The 27,931-nt window shown below is 38.7% G+C and overlaps 2 protein-coding genes across 2 annotated transcripts; one reads left to right on the top strand and one right to left on the bottom strand.

The window, feature by feature from the left end:
* The first annotated feature begins 517 nt into the window (after positions 1–517).
* Positions 518–10,652, top strand: LOC106946996 (growth arrest-specific protein 2-like). The gene is made up of 7 exons (XM_015031743.1): positions 518–751; positions 1,418–1,527; positions 2,677–2,818; positions 3,963–4,026; positions 4,505–5,057; positions 5,168–5,275; positions 10,250–10,652. Exons 1-7 carry the CDS (start codon positions 526–528, stop codon positions 10,472–10,474), a joined length of 1,428 nt encoding a protein of 475 aa, XP_014887229.1. The 5' UTR covers positions 518–525; the 3' UTR covers positions 10,475–10,652.
* Positions 10,653–12,528: 1,876 nt separating this feature from the next.
* tmem276b (transmembrane protein 276b) lies at positions 12,529–27,346 on the bottom strand. The gene is made up of 4 exons (XM_015031745.1): positions 26,623–27,346; positions 22,592–22,705; positions 17,159–17,296; positions 12,529–16,933 (listed from the first exon to the last, which is right to left on the bottom strand). Exons 1-4 carry the CDS (start codon positions 26,999–27,001, stop codon positions 16,686–16,688), a joined length of 879 nt encoding a protein of 292 aa, XP_014887231.1. The 5' UTR covers positions 27,002–27,346; the 3' UTR covers positions 12,529–16,685.
* Positions 27,347–27,931: the final 585 nt, after the last annotated feature.

Genomic DNA, 27,931 nt, shown 5'->3' with positions numbered 1-27,931 from the left:
GCAGCGGCTGTACGTTTTATTAAGCACAATCTGTCTGCACTCAGTCAGCTTAATCCCTTTGATTAATGGATGTCTGTAGTATTGTTTGGTTAAAAATACGAGGTTGATGCATCAAGCACAATGCTGCAGACAGAGTGCGGTAAATTTCAACACGTTGTTTTTGATGGTGCCCCCTTAATATTATTGTTACACCATAAAGATCCTTCTGTTTGTATGTTTTGTTTAAGGTAGCCTATGCAATACAAGCAAGATGTTTATTTTTTATTGGAGCAAATATTTATTTTGACTCAATAATGTGCTAATCATAATTTGGCTATTAAAAACCATCTTGACCACAACAAAGAGAAGCCACTTGCGTGCCACATTTTTAAAAATCTTACTAAAAATATAGATTTCATAACTATTACATATGTTTCTTGGACAGTTACAATATGATCTGGTTTTAAATTAATTGAATTTCCTTTTAAAACACAGATGAAAATGTAAAACATATCTAATGTTTGCTCCATCAGCTGGAGGAGAGTCATGGAAAGTGAAGTGGGAATGATGAGCGCAGCAGGTCTTGATGATCCTCTGAGTCCGACGCGCCTGACAGGGTTGGGAATGAGCTGCCTTCTCTCTCCAAAGTACAGACACTTAGGCCCGGGCCTCACCTGTCTGCATACGTACAACCAGTGGTTGCCTTACCGCCATGATGCTAGCCTCCTGCCCATGAAAGAAGACCTGGCGCTCTGGCTCAACTCTATTATGGGTGAGAAGTCTTCTTTATGTTACAAATCACTATAGTCTGCAAGGGGGGGAGGGGGGGAGCATTTTTTTTCCCTCATGCTGTACAAACACAGGTGTTTTTCAGTCCAGGAAATTGAATAGGAGGATGTACACGTGAAAAGCACTACCATGGCACTTTATTAACATCAGCTTACTTTAAGTTTTTGTTAGCTGAAGATGAAAAGGACCCAAAAATGTTTAGTTTGATTAAAGCGTTTAGAATCATCTATGCAGGCCGTTTTCTTTAGCACACACACACACAAAAAAAAAAAAAATCAAGTTAATTATTGTCCCAAATCCCCCGAAATCCCCCTACATTCAGAGATGCTTCTCTCCACTCGCTTGCATTGTGCAGGAAAATATAAAAAAAGAGCCTGCACATGTCAGAGCGTGTTGAAAGATGTCGGTGGAGTGATTCAGACTTGATAAATCTCTTGCACCAAAGACTCATCCTTCAAATCCCCTGGTTCACCTGGTGAACTTTTCATTTCCCCTCATTGTGATCCTCACTATTCAGTCACTGAGGTCAAAAACTGTGCTTAGTTAATAGAAATGAAAGTCTATATGGTTAGGCAGATGTTGTCACCAAGTATGTCTGATCGTTGTACTTTTGTGCAAGTAGGTTAGTGTGTTTGTGTGTGTTCCTTAGGGTTGAACCTCACTGCAGACAGTTTGATGGAAAAGTTGGATAATGGTGTTCTCCTCTGTCAGCTGGCACAAACGCTCCAAGAGAAGATGATCCTCACCAGCAACAACAAGGTGCTGCACATTCACAAATTCATCGCAACTATTCACAGTTGACTTCCTATTTACTGGTGTCGCCAACATAAGATTGACTTGCTGAAGTAGGATACGTACGCTCGTCTTTTGGAAAGGGCAAAGAGAAATGAAGCTCTGTCTCATGTCACATTTATGTTGCAAAATGTCATGGGCTCCTTGTTAAAATCGTTTATTCATAATTGACATATAGATTTTTCACCAGAGTCTGTCTGACGAACCAGAGGCAAACAATGGCAAGGCAAATTGTGGTTAAACAAGGAAAGTAATTATATTTCCACACAGGTCAAAGTTGGTAGCCTTTTTGTCTCAACAAATGAAATTGTCATCTAAACACTGCTTGTTGGATTTGCTCAGGTTATCTGTGTCTGACAAAACTAGTGCAAAAGTTGGCAAAGGATATAATGAGGTGCATGGAGGGAAGTAACCTGAGGGAGAAGAAGGAAATTACCATGTGGTGAAGACCTGTCAAAGATAGATAGATAGATAGATAGATAGATAGATAGATAGATAGATAGATAGATAGATAGATAGATAGATAGATAGATAGATAGATAGATAGATAGATGATAGATAGATAGATAGATAGATAGACTGAATCTTTCAGGTTTTTACTACTTAGGTTCCTGTACATTGACCAATATATGCTTTTTAATCTAAAACAGACTTGACTTATTTTAAACTTATTTAACCTGGCCCACCCAAGTTTTATCAAGAAAATTGTTTTATTTTACTTGAAATTGCTCATAAAAGGTTATTTGGTCTCAGACTGTCAGAAAAGCTAATAAATGTAAGCTGTCCAGTGTGCTTTTCTGTTATGGTGTTCTGACAAGATATCTTTTTTTTTCTAAATTGCTTTTATTGTGTACAAACCAATCTGCACATTGGAGAATGCAGCAGCAACTTATATCAAAACAGCTTTATGGTTTGTGCGCGTGCGTGCGTGCGCGTGCGTGCGTGCGTGGGCGTGCGTGCGTGCGTGCGTGCGTGTGTGTGTGTGTGTGTGTGTGTGTTGTTTCCCAATATGTAGGTAGGTTTAAGAACTGTCTGAAGACTAATTTTAATTTTCTGTAAGAAAAGGTAAACCTATACCCACTGCAGGCTCACTTCATACCTTTAAAACAATTACAGGCCTTTGTCAGAAGAGCGATCCAGTGGCGAGCTGATGCAACTTCTGGATCCTTTTTCGCCCGAGACAATACTGCCAACTTCCTCTACTGGTGTCGAAAGATTGGAGTTGAAGAGGCATACCTTTTTGAGTCTGAGGATCTGGGTGAGTTAAATCTGGATTTTTTTTTTCTCCATAAAACAACTCTGACGTGTTTCTCCTTCTGCTGACAAACTATTGTGCATTTAAGTACAATTTAAATTAGTACTAACCTCACAGTATTTGACATTTTACCTTGCTGCGATTGCATGAACTTAAACTTGACTGTACATGCAGAAAAGGGACGTCTGTGATTTAAAAATGCCAAGTACCAGGATAATTCAGTTTGTGTTTTCAAAATATGTATTTTTTCGTTTTCATTTCTAATCAGTTTTGACTAAAAACATACAAATCTCTACTCAAAAGCTGAAGAGAGTTTTAAATTTGAGTCAAAAACAACAAAACAATTGTTTGGCCGGGAAATAATTAAAGTTTTGAAATGAGGGAAATGAGAGTCCAGAAGATCACAGATCACAACAGAAAATCTGGGTGATTACACAAAGAGGGCTATGAATACGATAAGTGGTTATAATCTGATTTATAAACAGAGAGCAAATATTATACAGTCAGCAGATGGTTTGCTGATTGACGTTCACATTTCAAAAGGAGTGTCTTGTGATGTCATTTAATAAAAACTTGCTCTACAATTACCATAGAGGATGGAAACTCACCCAGTACTGTTAAATATTTTACTTGCGTTTTTCTGCACACCCCTAACTTGGGCCTGCCCAAACAAGAAAGAGATGAATGACAATGATAATATGGAGGTAAATCCACAGGAAGTATAATTATGATGGAGCTTCCTCTCTCTGTGTTTCTTTTGCAATGAAAAAAAAAACAAAAAAAAACCTCATGCTTGACTCATGCGACTTATGCGATTAAAATAGGATTGTGTTTTAATTCAAACTAAGTGACCTTAACAACCCAAGTCATGTTGGTGGGAAGACTTGGGGAGCCGCAGAGATTTTTACAGCCAGTGAATCTCTGACACCCCCATGCCCTCATCTGAGGGAACCCACATGAATTCCTGTTCACCTTTAAATATAGGAAACCACAGCGAGGAAGGATATTCCCTGTTCCTTCCCCTCCTGCTTCAGGTGGAGCTCCTGTTTCCTTTTGTCAAAAACAGACTTTTATCTCCAGAAACATCTTTTCTTTCGTACGAGTCACATTTCTATTCTTCTTGTCATTGTTTCTGCTCTTGATGCAGTCCTACACAAGCAGCCTTGGGAGGTGTGCCTCTGCCTGATGGAGCTGGGTCGCATTGCAGCCAGGTAAACTAAACTTGGCAAGTTTTCAGGGAGTAGATAAAAAAAAATACCTTAACTGTGCTAAATTACAAATAAAAATTGTTAAAATGAGACTTTTTTTTTTTTCTTTTTTTTTTTCGGGGGTTGGTGGGACAGGCTGCCCTGGTGCTGTTGTGAGAAAATAATAATAATAATTAAATTTTAGCTTAGGATTTTACTTTTTTGATGCATCAAAAGATATCCAATTATACTGGGTATAAAATTTTAAAATATCAAAATGAGTGAATGTGAGAGTTGTAATAATAATAATCAAGAACAACTCATTGCTTTTAGCTCATATGGGAATTGCACCTTTCACTACAGTCAAACAGGTTTACTTTGTTGTTACCCAAGTGGAATTTGATGTTACACCAAGCCCTGACTGGAAGTAAATGAAATGATTTTATGTTGATTCATCCGTTCTGATTCTGATTCTGATTGTTTTGTCACATCTCACTGCCAGGTATGGAGTGGAGCCACCAGGCCTGGTGAAACTGGAAAAAGAGATAGAAAGAGAGGAGGCTGGGTGCTTATCTCCATCATCTCCTCTCTGCTTTTTTTATCCAGCGTCATTGTACTCACCACCACCAACGTTGCCCCTTCCCTCGGCCCCCTCCCCTCCTCGTTCACCTGCCCCCCTCACTTCGAACACAACCTGTGTGCCTGAACCTCTCACTACCTCCTTTGCCTCTGATCTTCCATCAGCCACCACAGACCCTCTGCCTACATCCTCGCCCCCTCCCCAACCCCTCCTCTTAGCTTCTAGCCTTTGTACGAGCGCAGCCTCAACACAACCCCCTTTGTTCTCCTCATCTTGCACCACTGACACATCTGCTTCAGCCCTGCTGTCAGCGCCCCTAACAGACCAAACTCTGGGATCCTCTGCTGAAGCCTGCCCAGCCACAGAAAACAAACAGACTCCCAAAGTCCCCTCCCAACCAGCAGCACAAACCACTCGTTCTTCCAACAAGTCCAGAAGCCGAAGGAGCGTCAGCACAAGCATTTTGGATGACATTGTATGCATTTTTTTTTTATTTTTTTCCAAAAGTGAAATTTATTTTGTCTGGCCTTATTTTGTTACTTCCTTGACCCTGAGGCAGACTTTTTTTTTTTTTATCTCTTTCAGGTGAGAAACATAATTGAAAATCCTCCCTGCAGCTGTCCCACCAGGTTCCCTGTTGAGAAGCAGCCAAAAGGCTGCTACCGCGTAGGGGACAAGGTTCTGTATTTACGGGTAAGAATCTGCTAACTTAGTCTGAAAAATATACAAATAAATCTTATCCAAGCATGTGACCAGAAAGTTGAGTGGAAGAAAAAAGCTTGGCAGAAAAAGGATGCTCAAGCAAACATTCGTAAATCATAACCTTGAGAGGATTGTGAAGCAAAGGCTGTGCAAGACTTTGACGAACAATCATAAAAAGCTGACTTTGATTTGAGTCACAGGACAAAAGCTACAACTATGGCGTTCCTTGATTTAGCTAATTCTGCTCCAGACGACGAGAGAAGCGCCTCATCTGTGCCAAGCAGAGAAAAGACACCACGGTTTCTCAGTTAAGATTTTTAGAGAAAAGCAACTTTTGTGTTACATTTGTCCCAGAGTCTGAGGACACAGTGAAGAGGCACAGAATCCACGTTGCTTTAGGTCCAGTGAGAAAATTTTCACAGTCAGTGATGACTTTGAGTGTCATGTCAAGAGCTGACATCCTAAGTGAAGTCGTCTGCCAGAAATTTTTCAAACATTCCTTCCTTTCATCAGCTACTTAAAGCTTTGTGACTGATTTAATTTTTATAGCAGTACTTGACACTTGCCCACACTGCCAAAAGTACAAATATCTGCATTAAGGAACAGGGTTGTAGAGTTTTAGATGAAAGCTACCCCGACCAAACTCTGAATGCATATGCTGTACAAAACATGGATATGCTTTTCTGTAGCCCAACATTTCTGTATTTAAATTAACAGAAATAAGCCCTGGCACGACTATATACTCAACATTTTTAAAAATAAATATAATGCGTTTGTTGGGATGGACCTGTATATAAACAAATACAAAAGTGATTAGCGTGATTAGAAACAGGCAAGTTGATTAGTAACATAGAGCAGGTGGTGGGAGTGAGAAGTAACAGATCATCCAAGACTATAACTAGATTCTAGCAAAACCACGAAACAGCAGCAGCAGAAATAAACAACACTGCTACTGTTGGCAACTAATACCTGCAGGTGGGCTTTGAGAGATTTTTTGCGATGCTATCATAATTTATAAAAACATCTAAATGCAAAGTAAATGCAAAGTAAAGTATTGATCTGTTGATCAACAATCCAGTTAGCAACAAGTGCATTGTGTCAAAGCAGCTGAAATTCAGCAACTGCGTGCCTTTCAGCCGTCTTCAGTCATGCTCCACTCGTATGCGTCCGTATAGAGGCTCAAGGAATGGGAGGCAGGGTTGCTTGGCAACCAACGGTCAGAATAGGATTCAGCTGACAAAGATTGTATTCAGGATGTAGACCTTCAGCGAAGAGTACAAAACCTGGAGGAAAAACAAACCCGGCTCTCTGAGGATGAGTGTGCAGAGACGTGACCCTGGCGTGCGGTTTAAATGGCAGCCCACTTGGGAGTCTCAACCATCTTTGTGAAGGAGGTTTAAAGCATGAGGGTCGAGCTTTTGGCGTCCACCCATCTACACAAATAAATAGCATTAATGCACTATGGCTGACTGCAGGACATACTGTCTGAATGCCGTCAGCTCTGCAGATGAAGCATAAGAAAAATATTTCCTCTATTAAGAACACTCCAAGTTAACAATTTTGGTCACTGGCTAAAGTCACTGAAGACATTATGAATCCGTATAGTTTCTAAACTGGTTCTTGGCACAGTCAGAGGTAAATTATTGCAGATATATCTTTTGTTGCACCTGTAACACACCTTTAAGTCAAAGCACAGCAGTTTCTTTTCAGCAAACGTCTCAGCTATACAGCATGAACACCAGTCGTTTGTCAGCCAAGGCTAAAATGGCGATAATACACTGACCAAAGCAGGTCAAAGTATTTTGACGTAGACAGTGAGATATTTTATTTTGTGCAACATTTTAAAGATTGGGTTTTCTGCAGTATGCACGTGTTGCTGTGCCAGTTGCACTCATCCTTTCTTAGAGCATCTCAATGTCAACATAACTGTGTCCAGCTGTCAGTTTTCAACCATAATTACCAGTTTAGACAACAACTACAGTTCTGCTTTTCCCTTTTCACATGGCTGCTGTCAAGCAACCACATCTCTAACAGAGTGGCACGGCCCATCAGCCCTCATGTCATTTGTTACCTTGAAGCACGCTGATGCCTCTGGGTGTGCAGGGAAACATGCCATACACCTCAATTAGCATACATCATGATAACCCCTGCACTGCTTCTGGGAGAGCACTCGGTGTGTGCAAACCTTTGTAAAGAGCACATACTATTGATTACCGAGGCAAAGTCATTAGCAAGGGGCTTTAATCAAACAGCTTGTTAATGAGCGGCGGAGCATGACCGCCCCTCCTCACGTGTAAACTTCACACCCATCCCCTCCTGCCTCCCCTCCTTCTATTCCCTCTGGAGACTATTCAATCATGCTGGCTGTGGAGTGCCTCGCCATTCTTTGGTGCTGAAAAAGAGGAAAGGTTTCCTTTCTTTCTGAAACCAATTAGGTTTTCCTTCAGCTTTGTAGCAGGGATACGGACTGATGGCGTCCATAGAAAGGAAATGCATTTTAGTACCCCTGGATCGTCGCGGAAGCTCATTTATGTTTTTCATGTTGTAGAAATCCTGTTTTGAAGATGATGCGTCTGGGTGAAACCATCAAAGGAGGAAAATCCTTCTTCTTCCTTGTCTTTATTTGTGAACTCTCTCAGCCCCTGTCAAGTATTCTTGAGTAAAACATTAACGAAATTATCTCACTGCTCTTTGTCTTCCCATGTTAACTTCTGAACCTAAAACTGATGGAGAACATTAGAAAGGATTGACTGAAAAAGAAGCCAAGAGTATACACTGTGTGAATTATAAAATTAAGTAATTAATGTAAAAGTGAATAAATAATAAACGCTTGTTTAAATAAAAAAAAGGATTTTTGTTGTTGGGAATACATCTAAAGAACATCAAGAACATCTAAAAATGGAAGTTGATACAGTGTCAACATTTCATTAGGCTGTTGTCAAGTAAACTCATGATAAGCGTCTTATCTTGGTGAGCTAATGGCTTCACAGATGTACTTTATGAGATAGATATGATAACTTAAGCTTCAAAAGTTAAGCTGCATTTGCTAATTGCTACATGAACTTACTCTGAAAGATTTTGGTCTAAACTAAGTCTGCATACAGACTTATTACTATTCATAACTTCTGAGTTAAGAACAAATAAGTGCAACGTGAGGCTTTGACAATACATTTTCATCTATTGCTGAGTCGTCACTGGCAAACATCGCCACCTTAGCATGTCATGAAAGCAACAAGCTTTAACGTGAATTCTTTACTCAGAGACCAAGTGAGCGCCAGAGATTTTAAAATGTTCTCACTGTTCTCGGTGTTATCACAAGCTGATGTTCTCCATCTTCCCCATGTAAGATTAACGTGTTGGAATGCAAACACTGCTAGGAATCAAAACATACAGTTAGCTTTAGGTCATGATGCAGTTTCATAGTTTTGCATACATGCATACTGCAGCTAAGATGGATAATTCAGAGCCAAGGAGGTTGTGATTTCTGCTAATCGTGTTTCGTGCAAAGTGGGACGTCTTGGAAAAAGAGAAAACCTGCATTCGTACTTCAGGAATGAAACTTTACCATTCATCATTTCATTCATTTTGGTTTGTTTCTTTATTATTAAATATAAATTCTGGATGCGATTTCAAAACAACATCAGAAGAAGTGGATGTGGCTAAAGCCTGCCTCCTATTGGCAAGTGTTTGTCCTCGGCCCCCAACACACTCATGCATATTTCAGCAGGAGAGGAGAGAAAGAATCAATGGAGCAGCCAGGGAGGAGGACACATGGGAATCCAGACTGTGGTTTACGGGCTGCAGACGTAGCACACATTGTTTGGAAAACCGAGCCGGGGGTGACACGTATACAGACGGGTCAGTCCACAAAGGGACCTTCTGCAGAATATTTTATCACAGGATGGCATCTTTTATTCCGACGATCACATTGGTAAAAAAGGGGAGTAAAATACTTGGCCCCTTTAAAAGCAGATTAAAGCAGATAAATACGGGGGGGGGGGGGGACAGATGCCAAGTCAAACACCTCTAGTTTTATTAGCTGACAAAATGTAGGAATAAAACCAGAAAAGAAATTATGACTTTAAGGAGGACAGACCCATTATATGGTGACTGATGAGATGTTTATCCAGCATGTCAGATTTGACCCCTGTCAACCTTAACATTTTAATCCGCAGGATGACAGCTGAGCCAAACCGTGCTGGAGTTTCCTTTGAAGCTGCTCGATTGGTCGGTCTCTTTGCGCATGTCTTTGCTTGTAGCATCGATTCACCCCCTCACTCCCGCCCCTGGCTGCCAGTGTGCCGTGTTAAACACACATCTGCACACGAGAGGAGAGGATCCGTGTGTATTACCACAATTTTAATGGTTTAGTAATGAAGGGTTTATTAGTGATAGGCGTGAGGGGGGGCATAGGGGGTGAGCGAGGAGTCGTGGACAGTGGCAGGAAACGGATGGGTTTGTAAGGTCCCCTGGGAGGCTGTGCTGCACTCATTTTAATTCCTTCTTCCTTTACAAGGCTTGATGAAATCTATAAATAATGTTTTGATTGAGATTCAACTCACCTCACTGAAACTACAATCATCACATACCCTGGTCATGCATTGGTCTCCTTATTTCTTTTGCCAGTAGCTTTTGTATGTTTTGTGTTGCAGATCTACACATGTCCGTGTGTGAGAGTGAGAGTGTGTGTGTGTGAGCATGCATGCTTATGTCTGGATTAGAGCTGCATGTGTGCTCAGCTGGTGCCTTGAGTTGCAATTTCATTTGGTTTAATGAGATTTGGACAAAGCAACCCAAGAGATTATTTGGTCCTCATTGCCAGAGCTACACGTCCAAGAAGCTTGTGATAATTACAGTGTTTTGTGTGTTTGTACGCATGTATGTGTGTGTATAATGTCCTGCTTTTCATATAAATAAGAATCCCCAAACATGCACCGACCTTCCTCTCTCGTGTCACCTTTGCAGATGCTGAATGAGCATCATGTCATGGTTCGTGTCGGCGGTGGGTGGGACACTTTCATAGGCTACCTGCAGAAACACGACCCCTGCAGAGGCGAGGGAGGAGCAGGAAGAGGGACGCCGGGAAGGCCTGATGTCAGGCTCTGTCGGGACAAATTAAAACCCGCCGGTCTGAACGTTTCAACAGAAAACTATATGGTGGTTGGTGTTCACCACAGGGGAAAGAAATAGAGTCTCAAAGAGTTATTTTAATAAAACAGCTTGAACCTATTTTTTTTTTTTTACCTCAGTGTTTAAAGCCAAAATTCCCCTATTTTTATGCATCACTGACAGAGGTGACTGTCCTTTCAGGATATCTGAGATGGGTTTTCTTTTTTACTAACTTAAGAATTTTAATAGTTAACGAATCTGTGCTAACTTAAACATTTCTACTAACTGCTTTTATTTTTACATTGAATAATAAAGCAGAACACATTGATAAGTCAGGGATAAATATTGAAATAGCTGCTTACTGGAGCACTAGCTTTTTCTGTAGCAGTAGCCATGATGATCTGGATGGTCTGAAGTATTACGATCGAGGAACTGATTAATATAAACCACAAATAATCTAGGATCAGTTGTATATTTCAATAATGACTATTATGTTTAAGTATGAATGCAAACTGTTCTTCTTCTTCATGCTAAATGTTGGAGTAACAGGTCTTGCCAACAATAGATGGTTAAATGTAATGGCTCCATGTGTTTGTCTTTCTGTTGTTTATGGAATCAGGGGTTTAAAAAAAGAGGAATAACTCGTTTTATTGGCTGTTTAATATGACAAGGCAAACATAATTTAAATTTGTATTAGGGCATAAGTATTAGTGTGATTATAACATCACTACAGACAGCTCCATGACAACACGATGACAGATCTGCAGCAGTAAAGCAACAAGCATGATAAAAATTACCTTGTATGTTATTCTGCTGAAAAATCATGTCTTTTTTTTTTAATCAACCTACATTCCTGTTTTTGTTTTTAACGTTCTAAACTTTCTAGATTCAGAATCTCTCAAACCTCAAAAGTGTTCTTTCTTTGAATTTACTTCTCTTCCCTTACGAACTCTTCGTTAAAGTAGATGTGTTTTGTTTCTATTCTTTTGTTTGATGTTATTATTTGGATATAACCAATAGATTAGTCTGATCACTAAGAGGTTTACTGTTGATGCTTTATTATTAACCTGTTCGAATGATGACCAGTTTCAATTGACTTGTGATTAAAATAAAAACATCTTTAAAAACGTTTCATCAATTTTATCATATCTCCTTTAAATATATATTACCATTCTGTCTGTCTATGAGCCATGACTTCTCGTCTTACCCTTAAAGTGTTGCTGCACAGTCACAAACAGGCAGTTATTCTGCTAGTGAAAGTTAAAGTCGACCTTGAAAAAGAGACCAGGAGCAATGACTCACTGCACTTTTTTCTACATGTAATTCTGCAGTTATAAAATCACTGGTTTAAAATCAATACATATTCCAATAGTTTACGCTAGTGCTGTGGAAAAATCGTATCCTGATCACACAAATACTAAGCGACAGCGTTTTTGTACAATGATGAAAGCAAAGCACACTGGCTCTGCTTTCCATCAACTCTATTCAAAAGCTCCCTCTAGATGGCACCATGTCCTCATTGACAAAAGGCCATGCCTCGCCCCGGCAGCTTCGCTCTTCTGGACCGCACTCCAAAGAACTGCTTCCAGTTTCAGCGCCGCAGATCCGTTAATAGGAATATCCCCCTGCTTTCTCAGTAAGACTGGAGTTGTCACGTATTCACTCTTTGAAAGGAAAAGAAATTAGAAGCGGATCAAACAAGGATAATTTGCATTTGAGGGTAATGCAGATAGCAGGCACAGATGAGAAGAAACAGCACGCACAGCATGTTAATAAATACATATTTTATTACATTAAAATAAATCAATTAAAAATGGACACAGATTTGTTTTTTTATCATATATTGAAAGAAACTAATGAGATCATGCAAGACTGTAATGTCTTTTTAAATCCCACACAACATCTGAAGTGGATGCACCCAGTATAAATGAACTGTAGAAAATAATAGCTGTGCTACTGAAACACGTGCCACTCTGAGGGGGCGGCGTTTTCTCTCGCAGTACAAAGTTCCTCATGAAACACGCAGGAGGGAACCACTTGAGAAGGATTTTACAACCTTTCTGAGTTGAATTGTTTTCAAGTGTTCTTTGTTTTTGATATTTTGAGAGTCTTGCTACGGTGTGCTGCAGTTCTTGTTTTTTTTTTTTTTATCAAGTCAGGGGCGGTGTAATTCTGTGCTTCACGATATTTGTAAAACTTAGATGGCACATCAAGGCCAGAGAAGTCAAATTTCCCCACCGACAACGTACAAAACGTCTTGAGGGGGCGGTGTGCAACTGTGTTTGAGACACAACACCTAATACTTGTAGTAAATGACCTATACATACAGTTACTGTAACTGTTTTCATTTATATTTATATCAATACACACGAGTTTGGGTGTGAGCTCAAAACTTGAGAAACCCAAATCATCTTGTTGCGTTGCATTCTGTCAATTTTCTTTGTCACAATCTTACACAAAAATCTTCATATATCATATTCAGAGCTTCTGATATACAAGAGCCTGGACCCTGAACACGCGCCGTGGAACGAGGCTCCTCACATGCCCTGATCTTCGTTTGCTACCTTGTGTAGCCTTATAAAAGCATATCTATCTCACACTCCAGGCTCACTGACCTTTACATGATGCAGCAAAGTGCAAAGATCTCACCACACACTGACGGTACAAGTTTCAGTCATGCGTTAGCTAATTTTCTCGTTAATGGCAATACTGGAAGGACTGAACATCACATAAAGTGTTGTCAACACACTATGACACCTTATTTTATATGAGTTATTTGACATAGTTGACAGAAGGATGATCAAGACCCATACCAGGCAATCGACACCTGACATTAATACTTGTATCATGAACCACTGATGAAAGTTATTGTATTTTTTTTTTAATGAAGTTGTTCTAGTCAGTGAGAAACAGTTGTGATCTCTGGAAGGTGATGTTCTCTGTTAATTCCTAATACCTGAAATGACCACTGGGAAAAAATAAAAATAAGTCTCTTTTTCCTTTAAGCTGAATATTAAATCCTTTTGGCTCAACATGACTTTCAGAGCTATTCACAATATTTAATTATATAATACACAAATACAATGTTTGTTTCTTTTTTTTTAACAAATGAAGTGTTAATCATTTAAACTCTATCCTCATTGCCAATTTAAATAAGAAAACCCCAAGAGTTTGAAACACTACCTGTACCCATCAGCTTGTTGTTTTCAGAAATCTCATTAAAAAAAAGAGATATTTCATAATCCATGTGTTGCATCCAATAACAAAACCTATTTGGTATTTGGATGTTGTGCTTTCCAACAAAGATTTGTCTAGTTACTTACTGCTTTTTTTTTTTTTAAATGAAAATCGAATGACAAATTAAAACAAAGATGGGTGATAAGATATTTTCTGTGCCTTTGCAAGTTTCACATTTTAAAAGTTAGTACACAATAAAAGTTGTTTTTGCTTAATAGAAAAAAATATTTTACAGTTTGAGAAGGGACACTGTGATACTGTCAGATCGGTAACCCTAGCCTCGGTCTTAAGCCTGCTTTTATGGAATAAACACTGCATTTCTTCTGATTTTGTGGATCTTCACAAATGTTAAGTTTTAAGTAAACTCCATTTATAATATACATAACCCTCTTCACATTTTCTGGCACCTCTGGTAAAGAAGCATAAAAGAAATCTAAATAAGCTTTTAAATAAACCCGCCATAATCAAGCAGAAAAAAAAAAACCCATGTTGAGAAATAATGTTTTTCACAAAATCATCAGCGGTACAATTATTGGCACCCCTGGTGTTAATACTCTCCAAAACCCCTTTTTGCCAATAGATCAGCACTTAATTCTCTCTTATTGTATTTCACAATACTGCACCATACAGAAAGAGGATGTTTTTAGTCCTGGACTTCGTCTGAAGCCGCCTCTTCTTCACCTCATCAGACATTTTCTATAACAATTAGTCCATCGAAGAAGGTCTATTTTGTGTCGGGGGAAACATTTGTGCCCTGATTCAGACAAATGTTTTGAATCATTAAACTTTTGAAACTCTGGATGAATTTTCTGGCATCTCAAAGAGTTCATGATTCCAGTAACTCTAAGAAGGTTTCAAGAGCCTTTGCAAAAGAAAGTATTGTATATGTATAGCAGTGAGCATGAGGTGCTTTTCCAAGCATGTTTTTTTTTTTTTCAGACACATCTGGAATATAGCTAAAAAGTTCAGTCTTGATCTATTAAACCTAAGAACAGTTTCAGATAAAGTCCAGGTAGCCTTTGGAAAACTGCACATCCCTACATTTATAATGGTGGAAGACTTTTTTTTTTCTAGAATCACACCCAAATAAGCAGATTTAGTGAGGCCAAGATGCCAATATTTGCTGCAGTGCTCTAGTAATGACTTTTTCTTTTTTTTTTTTTTTTTTTTACCATCCGCCTTACTTTGCACAACGGTAAAATAAGCCGGGGTGCTTATCCATCCTGGTGGCTAAATAAAATGTACGTCGGTGTCACATTAAATTTATATTCCAGGTAAATGGGAACAGTTTACTAATTAAAAGTTCTGAAACCATCCATTGTCTGAACTCGGTCTTTTCTTGTCAGGGTTTTAATTGGTTTCTTAGAGAAGTCAATTAATCCAACAGGCATGTTTTTAGTGTGGGGTGAAGCTGGAGGGAACCTACGCTTGCACAGGGAGAAAAGTTTATGCAGAAAGACAAACGCTAGGATTCAACCTGCAGCTTGAGTCCAAAAACATTAAAACGATTAATATACAAAATAAAAGAAGAAAATTTTAAGTTTCAGAAAAATTGCTAAGGGTACAAATAACTACAAAACAGACAAAAAAAAGCACTTTATTTCTCAACGTGAGTTTCACCCCCCCGGCTGTGTAGATGTACACAGATTAAAGATCGATTTTTTTTTTTTTCTGAAAATTTTCAGTTGATGGTGCTATAATAAATTATTTATTTTAAGACGTTTTAGAGATCTTTATCAGGAGTGTCACTACAAAGGGAGCAGTACATATGATTAGCACCGCTGCCTGTTTCCTGCTTGTTTTCTGTGCTGCAAATGATATGGAGATATTTGCCCTTCTCACAATGTTTGACTTTACAGCATCTCTATAATTAGGTTAGGAAATCATGAGTGTGGTGTTGCACTGATGACCACCGTTGCTTTTCTTGTTCTCTCCGAAATAGCTTAATGTGCTTGTGTTCAGCGGTTGCGAGACTAAAAAGTCTCGGAAACGCTAACCCTAACCCTAACCCTAAAGAATATGTTTTAGACACAACTAAAACATATTCTTTAGCTAATAGCTTGGTTTCGCTTCTTGGTTTCTGTCAGGTTATTATTAATCTGTCACCAAGCAACGGTGCTGCATGAGCAATAACGTCAACATCAGGTCAGAGCTCAGCAGCTTCTCTGTTGTCATACTTTTCATGTTTTTGTTGTTTTGTTTTTTTTTACTTGGCTTTTGGGTTTACAAATCATTCTTAATCTCATTTACTGTTAGGAGAGAAAAGTTAAAAAAAAAAGAAGAATATTAATTTCACACAAATATCTGGCTCTACATAGAAATGCATTTTCCTCGATGTTCGAGGCTAATTCTCTCTAGTGTGTTATATCACACTGGTGTAATATTTTTACAAGCCGCAACCTTATACAGCTGATTAATTTTTCATACCAGTTTGTGTTTTTCACTAAGATATGAGCAACAAAACGCCTGTTTTTTTTTTCCTTTTTCTTCTTCTTCTTCTTCTTCATTACAAACAATGACACAGATCAGAGTCCTGGCAGGATGTTCTGGACTGATGTTTGCTTTGTTGACTTTTTTTCTGTTTGAGGATTTCTCTCAAGATTTCTCCAGGGGAACTGAGAAGATATGTGTTTGCATGTGTGTTTCCTTCGTAGGAGTGTAAGTGGCTTTATTTGTTTCAAAGAGCACCATTTTAAGAGTAATTCTATTCAGAGATATCTGTTCTCTTTAAAGCGCCAGAAAAATCAGCATCTCAGAAATCAAAACAGACAACAACAACAAAGAGGGCTTTTTTTGAAGCCGTTTCCCACTCATGAGCTGCTGTACAAGTTGTTCTTCATGTTCCTGAAGGTCCATCGAGGGGGTTTTTGATGTGTGAAGTTCGTCTTTTATTTTGTTGCGTTTTTGTCACAGATCAGGCACACTGTACACTGAAAGGATATGGCCACGTTGAGGGTGTGGTGATACGGTGATTACACGAGAACTGTTTCAGAGTTAAACATGGGAAGGTGTGCTTTGTGCGTTTGGTGGGTCAGTCTCCGTGTAACACCTCATGTCACACGGTTCCGTTCTCCTGCCTCGGTTTGTGGGTCGTCGTGCGAGCGGGCGTGCTCAAGGAGGGAGCCAGAGTGCAGAGGAAGCCGGCCAGCAATGTGAGGCCGAGGCCCCCCCAGGCACAAAACATGGACCAACCGTAGCCGTGGCTAATGTCTTCAGGGAGGCCGTACATGTAGCGCGGGTAGCGGGACAACTCGAAGTTGATTCCTGCCACGCATGTGCACAAGGAGATGATGCAACATGTTCCTGTGTGAGCAGAAGAGACCAAAGGTGATTCAAAGGGACTCCTGATCAATTGCTAAGATTCCTTCATGCGCTGCAAGATCGCGTTACTGCAAGCGATTGATCTGCTGTCTCATGTTAGCCCGAATGTGCTCTCAGCCGTCACCAGATAAACACAGTAACTGGATGAAAATCAGATTCTGTCTGCATGCAAGTGTGCAGATGTGTGTGTACGTGATTTCGCAGTACCTCCCATGAGAAAGAGTAGGCCGGCTACATATTGCATGAGGTCATGCTGCTGGCAGCATCCCAGCACTCCGATGATCCAACCAAAAAGAATGATGGACACGGCCATGCCCACAAAGCCGGCTGTCATTCTTCTTAGATCTGGAGGGATATAAACATTGCAGAGTCAGCGTTTGGACAGAGAGGTGTTATAACAAATTTTAAAACTTTAAAATTTGGATTTTACTACTCATTTAATCTTTACATGTTTAAAGATTAGTGTGCAAAGATCAAGAGGAAAAAGTGGACCTGTATTTTTGGGAGAAATTAAAACACTAGGTGAACAAAGACAAGCCAAGAATCGAATAAACCCTGAATATGCAAACATTATGTAAATTCATGAGCAAAGAACAAAAAAAAGGAAAAACTAAAAATCTGAGCACAAAAACCATGACACATTCGATCTGAGGTCAATTAAATGTCACCAATTCATCTAACATACAAATGGTTTGACACTTGAAGGAACCTGAAACACTTTAAGAAGAAACAACACACACAAAGAGGAAGAATCTGAAGAATAAAATAAATTTATTTTCTACAACAAACCAAATGCTTCTTTAGGACGGGTGCGATCATTTTTTTTTTTTTACAATCGTAGCAAGCTTCATTGCAAATATGCGTCTTTAAGCTTTCAGGAGGTTTTTCTATCATGATCTTAGGGGACACAAGTTTTTCTCATGGTGTGTGCATGTATGTAGGCGATACCTACAAGCTAGTTTAGGTGTGTCAACTTCTGCCGTGCTGCTGCTTCATTTGTGATCCTTCACACACTTTGCAGAATATATGAAGCATAGTCTAACATTTTCGGTGGTCTATTTAAGCTGCGAGGCATTCTGCTGCACTCTGCACATCATGTTCCGCCTGCCTGCCTGCCGGCCGGCCGGCCAGCCGCTGCTGCTGCCAGCTTTTGCTTGTTTCCTCTCAGCCCCTCCACCACCCCATCATCCCCCCTCCTGAGCTCCGAGGTCAGATATCCCCTCCTCACTTCCTGACTTGTGCAAGACATGTTAAGGAAGCAGAGATGTGCCCATCACTCCGTGACATGTTGAGCAGCATGGAGTGAAGAGACCGGAGCCTAGATACCAAATGCAAACTTCTAATTCTGATGAAGATTTATTTAAAGATCTACAGAAGAGTTTTGTGACTGGAATAAAATACATTTCTTATCTTACTTGTTCTTGATGTTGTGGTCGCTTGGGATTGCAATCTCTGTTTGCTTTTCTTCTTTGTTTAGTCCCACAATGGTTGGTTAACCATCATTTGTTTCCACAGTTTATTGGTCTTAGCAATCTATTGAAGTGGATTCAGAGTCTGAACTGGAATCTAACAGATAATCGGTCGAGGAGGCTAAAAATTAGGGTGATGGCAAGGAGACGTTCTAGCCTCAAAGCCAAAAACATAGTCTTATTTTCACATCAGAAATTATTATTTTTTTGGTTCAAGTAAAGCTATTTTAAATCTTTGCTAGGTGTATGAATAAAAACCACAAATGCATGAAACTTGAAAGAAAAATGTTCCTATTTGTTTTGTGCAATTGTACTGGACTTTCTGTGTGGTCAATTACAATGTTGTGGTAATAAATACCACAAATAATAATGTTTTAAGTGATGCTTGTGGCTCTATTAGGAAACAGCTGATCAAAACTGAGTCGTTCTTCAGCTACACCTCCAAAACAGTAAAGGAGCTAAACAACTTTTTCTTATTATGATTGGATGACATAAAATATAGGTACAGGAAGAAAATTTAGTCCATGCAACATCTTGACACTGCCTCTGAAAAAGTTATTGTTAATTAAGTTAACCTCTGTAGTTGCTTGATAAAAAATAAAATAAAAATCAGACAATTCCATGGGTGCAACTCAATGCTTATAGGCACCTAGATATGTTGAAGAAAAATTTCTCATGTTAAAACTGAGAATCTGAATGGGAAAATTTAAAATTTCTCAGTTTATTACTGAATATGTAATAAACTGCTCATCTGCTGGGATTTTCACACACAACCTTCTCTCAGGATTACCGAGAAAAGTCTGAAAAGAGAATAATATCCAATGAAAGCGATAATATCTTTGTGATTTCAGAGGTCAGAGGAGACGCAGCAGGACTGGTTCAAGATCATAAACAAGCAGCAGTACCTTCAATAAACACGCATTACAATCAGGTTATTCAAAATACTATTTCTGAAAGCATTGCACATTGCAGCTTGACATGCATGAGCTACAACAGCGTCACATGCCACTGGATGCCACTCCTAGCAGGAGTGAGAACCTGTATACATGTTATGCAGGGTCACCAAAATTGGATAAAATCAGACTAGAAAAGTGTCATCTGCTCCAGTGAAACATACATAAACAACATGCAAGCATGGATCCTTCCTGCATCCTGAGTGCCGATACTTCATAATAAAATGATACTTCATAATAAAAGTTAAAAGTACAGTGTATTAAAATACTCTTAAAAGTACTTGTTTTGCCAAGAAGTTACTCAAGCAAATGTAACTGAGTAAATGTAACCAGTAACTGGTTGCATTTACTTTTTTTTTTCTTTTTTTAAGCAAATGCGATTTTCAACTTTAATTTTTTCTTTCCTGTCTTTCTTTTCTTAAAAACACATTACAAATGACAGAAAATATATATTTTTAAATATTTATTTCCTTCATCCCCTTCTGAGAGTTGACCTGAATTCACAATCCAGCTAAATCCAAACTCTAAAATATGGGTGTAAGACAAGATGATATGTCATGGGCAGACTTAGAAAAAAAATCTAGATTTTCCAAAAGTGAAATAATTAACAGAAAATTTGATTCATAGATACAATCGATTTGTTGCCTAGTCCTAATCCCTCGGTCACTGTATCTAAATCCAATGGAGCACCTTTGAGATGTGATGGAACAGAGAGATTTGCATAATGGATGTGCAGCAATTAAATTAGCGCTACCATGTCAGCATGGATCAAAATATTTTGGACATCTTTATCCCATAAAAATTAAGACTTGCTCTGAAAGAAAGGGAGTCCAATATCTTGTTTGCAAGGTGTACCCAAAAAAGTGGCACCTGTCTTTCTAAAATAGCAACAAAAACTCCATATTAACATGCCCAGGGAGGGGATCCTGCACTGTCCATCACTAACAACTCCTCTGCTGCAGTAGTTTGACCTCCCAAACGCTACGTCACTTATTCTGTTGCTTGTCCAAGTAGGTATGTTCTTCCTTTGCTTGATTAAAGAATCATATGCATTGCCTAATCTGCCTGTATCAGCCTTCACTACCGGCGTCACTAAACAGAGCAATAAATATACATTTTTAAAGAAGTGGTCAACGCGCTTTGTAAATGTGTGCAGTCATGATTATGCATGAACCGTGATAACATGATGTGGGCGGGGGAGTTGATGGACTCAACTGATTTGTTACCAAACTAACTAAAATCTGTGGAGTTTGGCCTGTGACAAAAAATTGTTATACTGTAGGTAATATAAATTAGGAACCAAAATTGAAGACATTTTTCTGTAAAAACAATGAAAATGCACTTAATGGTTAGCAACAGAATAGGTTGTCCCCACATGTATTCCCACTTAAAATGGCTAAAATCACAAACAGGCATATCAGGTCAACATGATGAGAAGCCTTCCAATTTTCTGAAAGAAATTTAATGTTTAAAACTCAGAGAAGCAAAGAGAACCCCTTCAGAACATTGTTGCATCTTTTGAAGGAGTACATGCCTTTATGCTCAGAAAGGTCCTGCACCAGTGTGACCTACATAGGAGGTCTGCAAAAACAAAGCCTCTGATTTCTAAGGAAAACACAAAGGCCAGACTAAAGCTTGTCAGATAGAAAGTTCACAAAGATTTTGACATCAGATTACATGTTTAGCATAATTCAAATTCAACACTCCAGAAAATAACCTTCACTAACTGAGAAGCATGGAGGTGCAGGTGTCATGACTTGGGGATGCTTTGTTTCGGTAAAAGTGGGCAAGCTCAACATTATATAATTCAGAATTGACTCGATGGCATAACATTGGCGTTCTCATAGCAACACGCTAAATTGGATTCCATCTCTGGCAATTTTAGGAATTACAGCTTTCAGTCAGCTCTGCTACTGGTGGGTCACCTTTAGCCTTTAGGGCACATCTTTTAATTTCAAAATCTGAATCTTTTTTCTCCTCTTTGAGCTCTGCTCTGACAGGTGCTTCACCAACATGAAAGCGAAGGTCAACACATTTATCGTGTGTATTTCACAAACGTTTTGCATAATACTATAAATTAAACAGTCTTGTGAAACTGTGTTGGTCTCTAAGGAGTTTCATGAGGAAGTATCTAACCCTTTCATGCATAGCAATCACTACAGTGGACAGCTACCTAAAAGCCATTTTCTTGTGTTTCTTGTGGATTTTTATGTTACAAATGGACACAGATCACTGAAGAGGACACTAATGCATCATAAAATACACCATCAACTACAGGCCATCAGCTGCAAATGCAAGAAATTATTTTTGTTAAATCCAATATGGCCGACAGACAAAAAAGCATGCAGACCAACCCGGTCCCTCCTTCTACTGTAGGCGACTCTTCCAGGTAAAAAAAAAATATTGTGACATCAGATAACCCCTAAAGAACAATACTACTGATGATTTTTCAAATAACAACTTTGTATTTGGAGAAAATTACAATTGATCGCCTTTTTTTCACAAATGTTTTTTTCCTACCTTTTTTTATGCCTTAAGACAATAAAAAAAATTGGAAAAAAATCCTGACACAAAGAAGCACAATTCATGCATGAAAGGGCTGATGTAGGTTTAACGTAAATGTATTATACGTAATAAAGCATTCTGTCCTACTTTTATATTGTTACAGTGATGATAGTTCTCCTTTGTGAAGTAAGTTTTTTTTTTTTGTTCAAACGTTTTTACTAAAATAAACCACATGTGGTGATTCAACCAGATTTCTTTTTCTATATGCAAAGTGCATATTGCTGCCAATCACACAAGCTACAGATGCTGAATACATCAGTGAGCAAATTGCCGCTATACATGTTCCCTGACAAATAGAGTGAGATAATCAGTGAATGAATAATTGACCTTCTGATTGGAGGACGGCTGATTTATTCCCTGAGGAGTGGCACACCACTAATTATTACAGCCGCCATTGCTGCTGTGTAACAAGAGGGAGGAGATAGGCTTTAAAATACTTAAGGACAACAAATTAAATGTTACTGAAAGTTTGATTTGTTTGACAGCTTGGAAAGAAAGCCATATGTAATAAATATGTGCAAAGCAAAACCAACAAGACTGGTCCCAGACCATTCTCAAGCTCAAGAGATAAATGAGAAAGATATATGACATTTTTAGTCATTTTTAGGTGACTAAAAATGGCAAAACAGACAGAGAAAGTCTATGAGACTTACGGAGAGCATGCCACTCATCCTGACGTATGGTCTTTGTGATGTTGATGGGTAAATTCCGTGGAAGGATGGATGAGGAGTAGTGATACTTGACTGGGGTACACCTTTGAATTATTCCTGGTAAAAAGACAAAATGGAAAAGACAGTTATAATCAGAGCAGCAAGATTTACTGAAGGAGAGAATGAAGTTAGAATTGTATTTTAAACCTTTGCTCTTTTTCTCTGGGATGATGCGACGATGTGTGCACAGACATAACATTTATTTTTCACCCTGTCTGAGTTTTAATTTTCCGAGCTGGGCCTTTTAGCCTTGTTGTTCCCCCACTCTAGCACAGTAATTAAAGAGGGATTAGGAAACAATGTGGTACATGGATTATACTCCCAAAGGTTTCATATGTAAATGTTGTGATTTAAAGCAAATCTCATCATATTTGTGCATGAATTCTGTTTTTCAGACTCCATCTCTGTGTTCTTGCTCTGGCTCATTTCTAGCAGTTTCTGAGCAAATCAACACTTTATATATTGAAATAAAGACTGATTTATTAAAATAAACTGGAGTTTCTTTCATAGGTCAATGGTGACATAAACATTTTTTATTACATTTCTTGAAGAATTCAGACAATCTTTCAATCAAAACACAACAAGAGGTACAGCTTTTTTGTTTACTGTATGGGATCTTTAAGGTTTTAGATGATAGTTTTTGATAATGGCATACCAGGCTATAATTTGTCATGATGTGTACTTATGTAAATAAAGAAAAAAAAAAACTAGAATATGACAAGAAAATTGTTGGTGATGAAAATATGCTGTGTTGTTAGTAGATTTCACATCTTTTAGCAACCTCAGATCTGACAATAAATTGGTGATATTGAAAGCATAAAAGGAGCAAACAGATTTATATAAATCTAGCAGTGTTGATCCATATAAATTACACCAGGATAGAAAGAAAGCATCTCAAGTTGGGATTTAAGTGATTAGTAAATGGGGATTGTTCACTGCTGAAACCAACCTCTAAGATTCTCACTTCAAAAAGTCTAAGAAAATCTAAAAGAAAATCCATGCCAATATTCATTTGGTAACAGTGTCATGTCTACAAACATTATGGTTTGATATGTATTTGGGTTTTTAGTATGCTTCAATTTAAATAAGAGTTTGCACATATTTGAGAATAAAACATCTTCAAATCACTTTGGAGTTGCTTTAAAATATTTCAGTAATCTAGCAACCCGGCTCTAGCTGAATGCAGTATGTCCGAGTGTTGGGACAATCCCTTCTCATCAACAAAGATTACTCCAATGCAATTTAGACGTATGGAGTTTGGGATGATTGGATGCTACGAGTAGCCATTTGGAGCTGATTTTTCTTTACCATCAGTTGTGTTTACATCGTTTCAGGTGTGAAATTCAGCTAAGTCCAGAGTGAGCAGCATTCCTTCACAGATGCATACGCTGAGATAAAGTTTTGGTTCAGTAAACCTTACTTTCTCTGTTGTAGCTGCAGGAAAACCTTGATATTCCCAAAGGCCACGGATTAGTAACAGCTGGGAATCATCTTTGCTTTCTTTTGGCGTTGCTGTCTGAAGTTATAAAACTGCATCGTGTGCAAATAAACATTCTGTACGTTCAAGTACAAAACAGTGCTGTATTCAATCTGTGCACATGGATACTGACAGAGTTATACCAATATTACAAATACGTGTATTGTTACACCCCTACTGACAAGAACATAAAAAGATGTTTATTCTGAATGGGTAAAACCCGATTTTTAAGTTGTCCGCCAGATCTCAGTTTAAAGGGGCAGTATTAAACATTTTTCAGGCACTACTAGATTATAGCATAATCTAGTAACTATTTCACCTTCAGCTGTTATAAAAATGCTGATATATCAAACATGACTTAAAAGAAATGTGACTTCGCAAATTAACGCCTTGAAATTGGGTCTCTGTCTCTTTAAGAAGTCCCTGCTCTTTCTGACACAAGGCCTTCATCACATCATCACAACGTTTCTCTTTTAAGTTGTTTACAACATTCTTTGGAGCGTTGCACTGAGAAGCAGTTCCTATGATGACCTCAGCAGATTCTCAGGTCCACCAGATGCTTCCTAATTGTTGCTACCACTAGTCTGGAGGAGCTGAGTGGGGGAGGGGTGTTATGTGAGGCAGAAGCTCAGCTTAGAGACTGCAGCTGCGTGGAAAAGGCGACACTGGTGAGACCAGGTGTTTATGGACCTCCAAATGGTTGCCATGGGAGATTAAATAATTTCTCAAACATGCATTAAAGAATCAAAGCAACGCTATAATGTTATACAAACAGGAATAACATTATAGCATGATATGTAGCTCAAAAAGCTATGTATCTTAATACCCACCTCCCTTTAAAACAACAAACAAATATAAATTAATACTTTCGAACATTTGGGCAATCAATGATTACTGTGGTATTTCCATTTTTCTTTCTCAGTGTTTAATATTTATACTACATTTGTGTTTATTCTACCAATTTCTGATCTAATAAAATTTAAGAAAAATGTGTGAAGTCCGACAATTTCAATCAGAACAGATCAAACAGATATAAAGTATTTTAGAGACTAGATCACCTTTATTTACAACAACTGACTTTTTTCAACACCACTCTATGATAAGAGATGTTTTCTATTGTGTATTTTAGGTTCAAATTAACTTTCTACTTTGTAAACAAAGATCTGACACAGAATCCCAATTAAGGTATTTTTGGCCATGTTAGTTTGTGTGCATGTAGATACACATGCTTGTTTTCAAACCACAAACAAGATAACTAATGTTTGATATTTATGTATCTGAGTCAAAAACACACAATCAAATAAATGGAAAGAGGAAACAACAGCCTCTTACTTTCTTTTGGTAACTGTTTTAAGTGAATAATCTATGAACAAAATCAAATTACTTTGTTATCAGTGCTGCTACTTTCACTTAGCAACAACTCAAACATGAAATGAGCGAAATGTGAATTTCCAAATCAGACACAGCTTTCAAATCGGGGAAATAACATCTATTAGATTTGACGACTGCATAAAATATTTACTTTCTGGAGCATTAAAACCACCATAAATATTTTATTATGTTTAAAACTGGGGCCATTTTTGTAATCTGGGATTTCCCAATGAACTCACAGAGATTAGTATTAAAAGAAGAAAAAAACTGAGGCAAAAAACCCCCCGAAATAACAAAGCAAGACTTTTCAATCAAGCTTAATCCATTGTAATTATTATTGTGTAATAATCAGAGAATTTAGAACAATGAAAAAAAGAGGTACAAGTGGTTGATACTGGACAAAATGAGTTGCTAAAAGTGACAGTTTCATTATTGTTTCTTTTAGGTTGTTTTAAGGTCAACTGGTCAATAAGGGTTCATCTGCCACCACTCAAAACATTTCACAAGATAATAACATTGACAGCTGTTTCACTGGATAGGAAACTCCATGTTGTTGTGCAAGTGCTCAGTTTTTGTAACTCTGACTGAATTGGACAGGGAGCACAATTAAATGAAACGGCATTTTTCATCTAATTATGTCTCGAGAATCTAAACTGAATCAAATTCCTGCACAACATGTAACATGTAACCTCAGGAGCTGCAGGAGCATAATCATAATCATTAACAGACTAAAGATCAATAACAAAGAAACATGAGTTAATAAATGGATGGGGGGGCATCTACTATGTATGCATGTATGTGTGTGTGTGTATATATATATATATATATATATATATATATATATATATATATATATATATATATATATATATATATATATATATATGAAATATAGACAGTGAAAAAGGTTCTGATTCTGCAACAGTATGATTCTTTCAGCACCACGGACAGAGGACGATCACGACACGGAAAATTGCCAAGTATATAACATTTCAACGCGGAAACCCATTACTGTATGATGCGTCTGGATTGTTCTGCTTCATGTCAGCTTAGGTGTGAGCTCATCGCCGAGAATCACGGCCTGCTGCACATCAGCAGCCAGGTCTCCATCCCCCTCTCTGTTTACCTTTGTAAATAAGGTCCTCGGTCTCCAGGTCGAATCCTTCCCGGTGACACTTCCTCCAAAGCCCGGAGACGGTAGAGTTGAACTGGCGGCTGCAGTGGGACTCCATTGAAGACGACGCGGGCAGAAAGTGCCGCTTCCCCCTAACGAGAGGAGCAGCATCTGGGCCGGTTTTTGGAGGCATCTGGAGGGGGAGGTTGTGGTTTGAAATGTAGATGTAACCGGGGTCGTTCCGCTTGTTGGCATAGTTTTTGCACCTCTCTCGGTGTCTCCTGGCGTCGGTCTCGTACCAGTAGTCGGTGCAGATCGCCATGGCGAGGAGACCCAGCGCGCAAAAAGCCAAGAAAAGCCCAGCGCTGGTTAATATTTTCATAGCGGCCATCTTCCTTTGCTCGGTGGAGAGCCCAAACAGTGGCAAGAAGGTTCCTCCGTGGCCGTGGTGGTGATGGTTTTGGCTGGTACCGGCGTGAAGCAATTCACGACGGCACTCAGAGCTTCCTGCAGTCCTTCGCCGGGAGCATGATGCTGCAAGGCCGTAACGGGGTGGACGGGATGCTGCGGTCTATTGTTGTGGTGCCCGGTGCATGAAACGTTGTTCCCACCATCTGTTATGGTACAGGAGGAGGAGAGGGGATGGATGGCGACCAACGCTGTGAGGAGGAGGCAGGGGAGGTGATGTAGTTGCGCTGTCTCTCCTCCAGGTTGCTGAGGGATGGGGAGCAGACAGAAATATGTTCTCCTTTTGAGGGGGTGGAGTGGTAACTATTAGTTATGCGTCGATGAGCGTCTTTTTCACTTTTGTAAATGTATAAAACCGATGTGTAAGTGTGGTTTTGCGTTTAAACCTATTTTGGAAATGAATGGTAACGCAGTAAATAGCAGAAAAACAAATGTAATGTATTTCCTTCAAATCATCTGTGATTATTTTACACCGTTTTTGTATTAAAAAAACGCTTTCATTTTGATGACGGAAACAAAGGAAAAACTGTGATTTAAAACGCCTTTCAGAAGCATAGAAGCTACATTTCTCATTCTAAGTTTGTGCTTTCTGTTTTCAGGGTGGAATGATTATATAAAAAACTTTGATAGATTTTAAAAATTTAAAATGTGTGCACACGTATTGAGTATTCTCTCCCGTAATACTTTTTAGGTAAAATGTCCAACCTTGGCAAGTTGCTCCTCCAGCACACAGTTTTTCATCAGCTCTGTTTGGATTTACCTCTCAAATAAATTAAGTTTATCTATTTTTTTTATAATCTTAGTGGGAGCATGTTGACATTAAATAGAAGCAGCCCCAGAATTGAACCGTGGG

This window comes from Poecilia latipinna, unplaced genomic scaffold (assembly GCF_001443285.1).
Source record: "Poecilia latipinna isolate Pla-1442-1.1 unplaced genomic scaffold, P_latipinna-1.0 Scaffold216, whole genome shotgun sequence".
NCBI lineage: Eukaryota > Metazoa > Chordata > Actinopteri > Cyprinodontiformes > Poeciliidae > Poecilia > Poecilia latipinna.
Note: the sequence above shows the minus strand (reverse complement) of the source record. Positions and strands in the feature narration are given on the sequence as shown.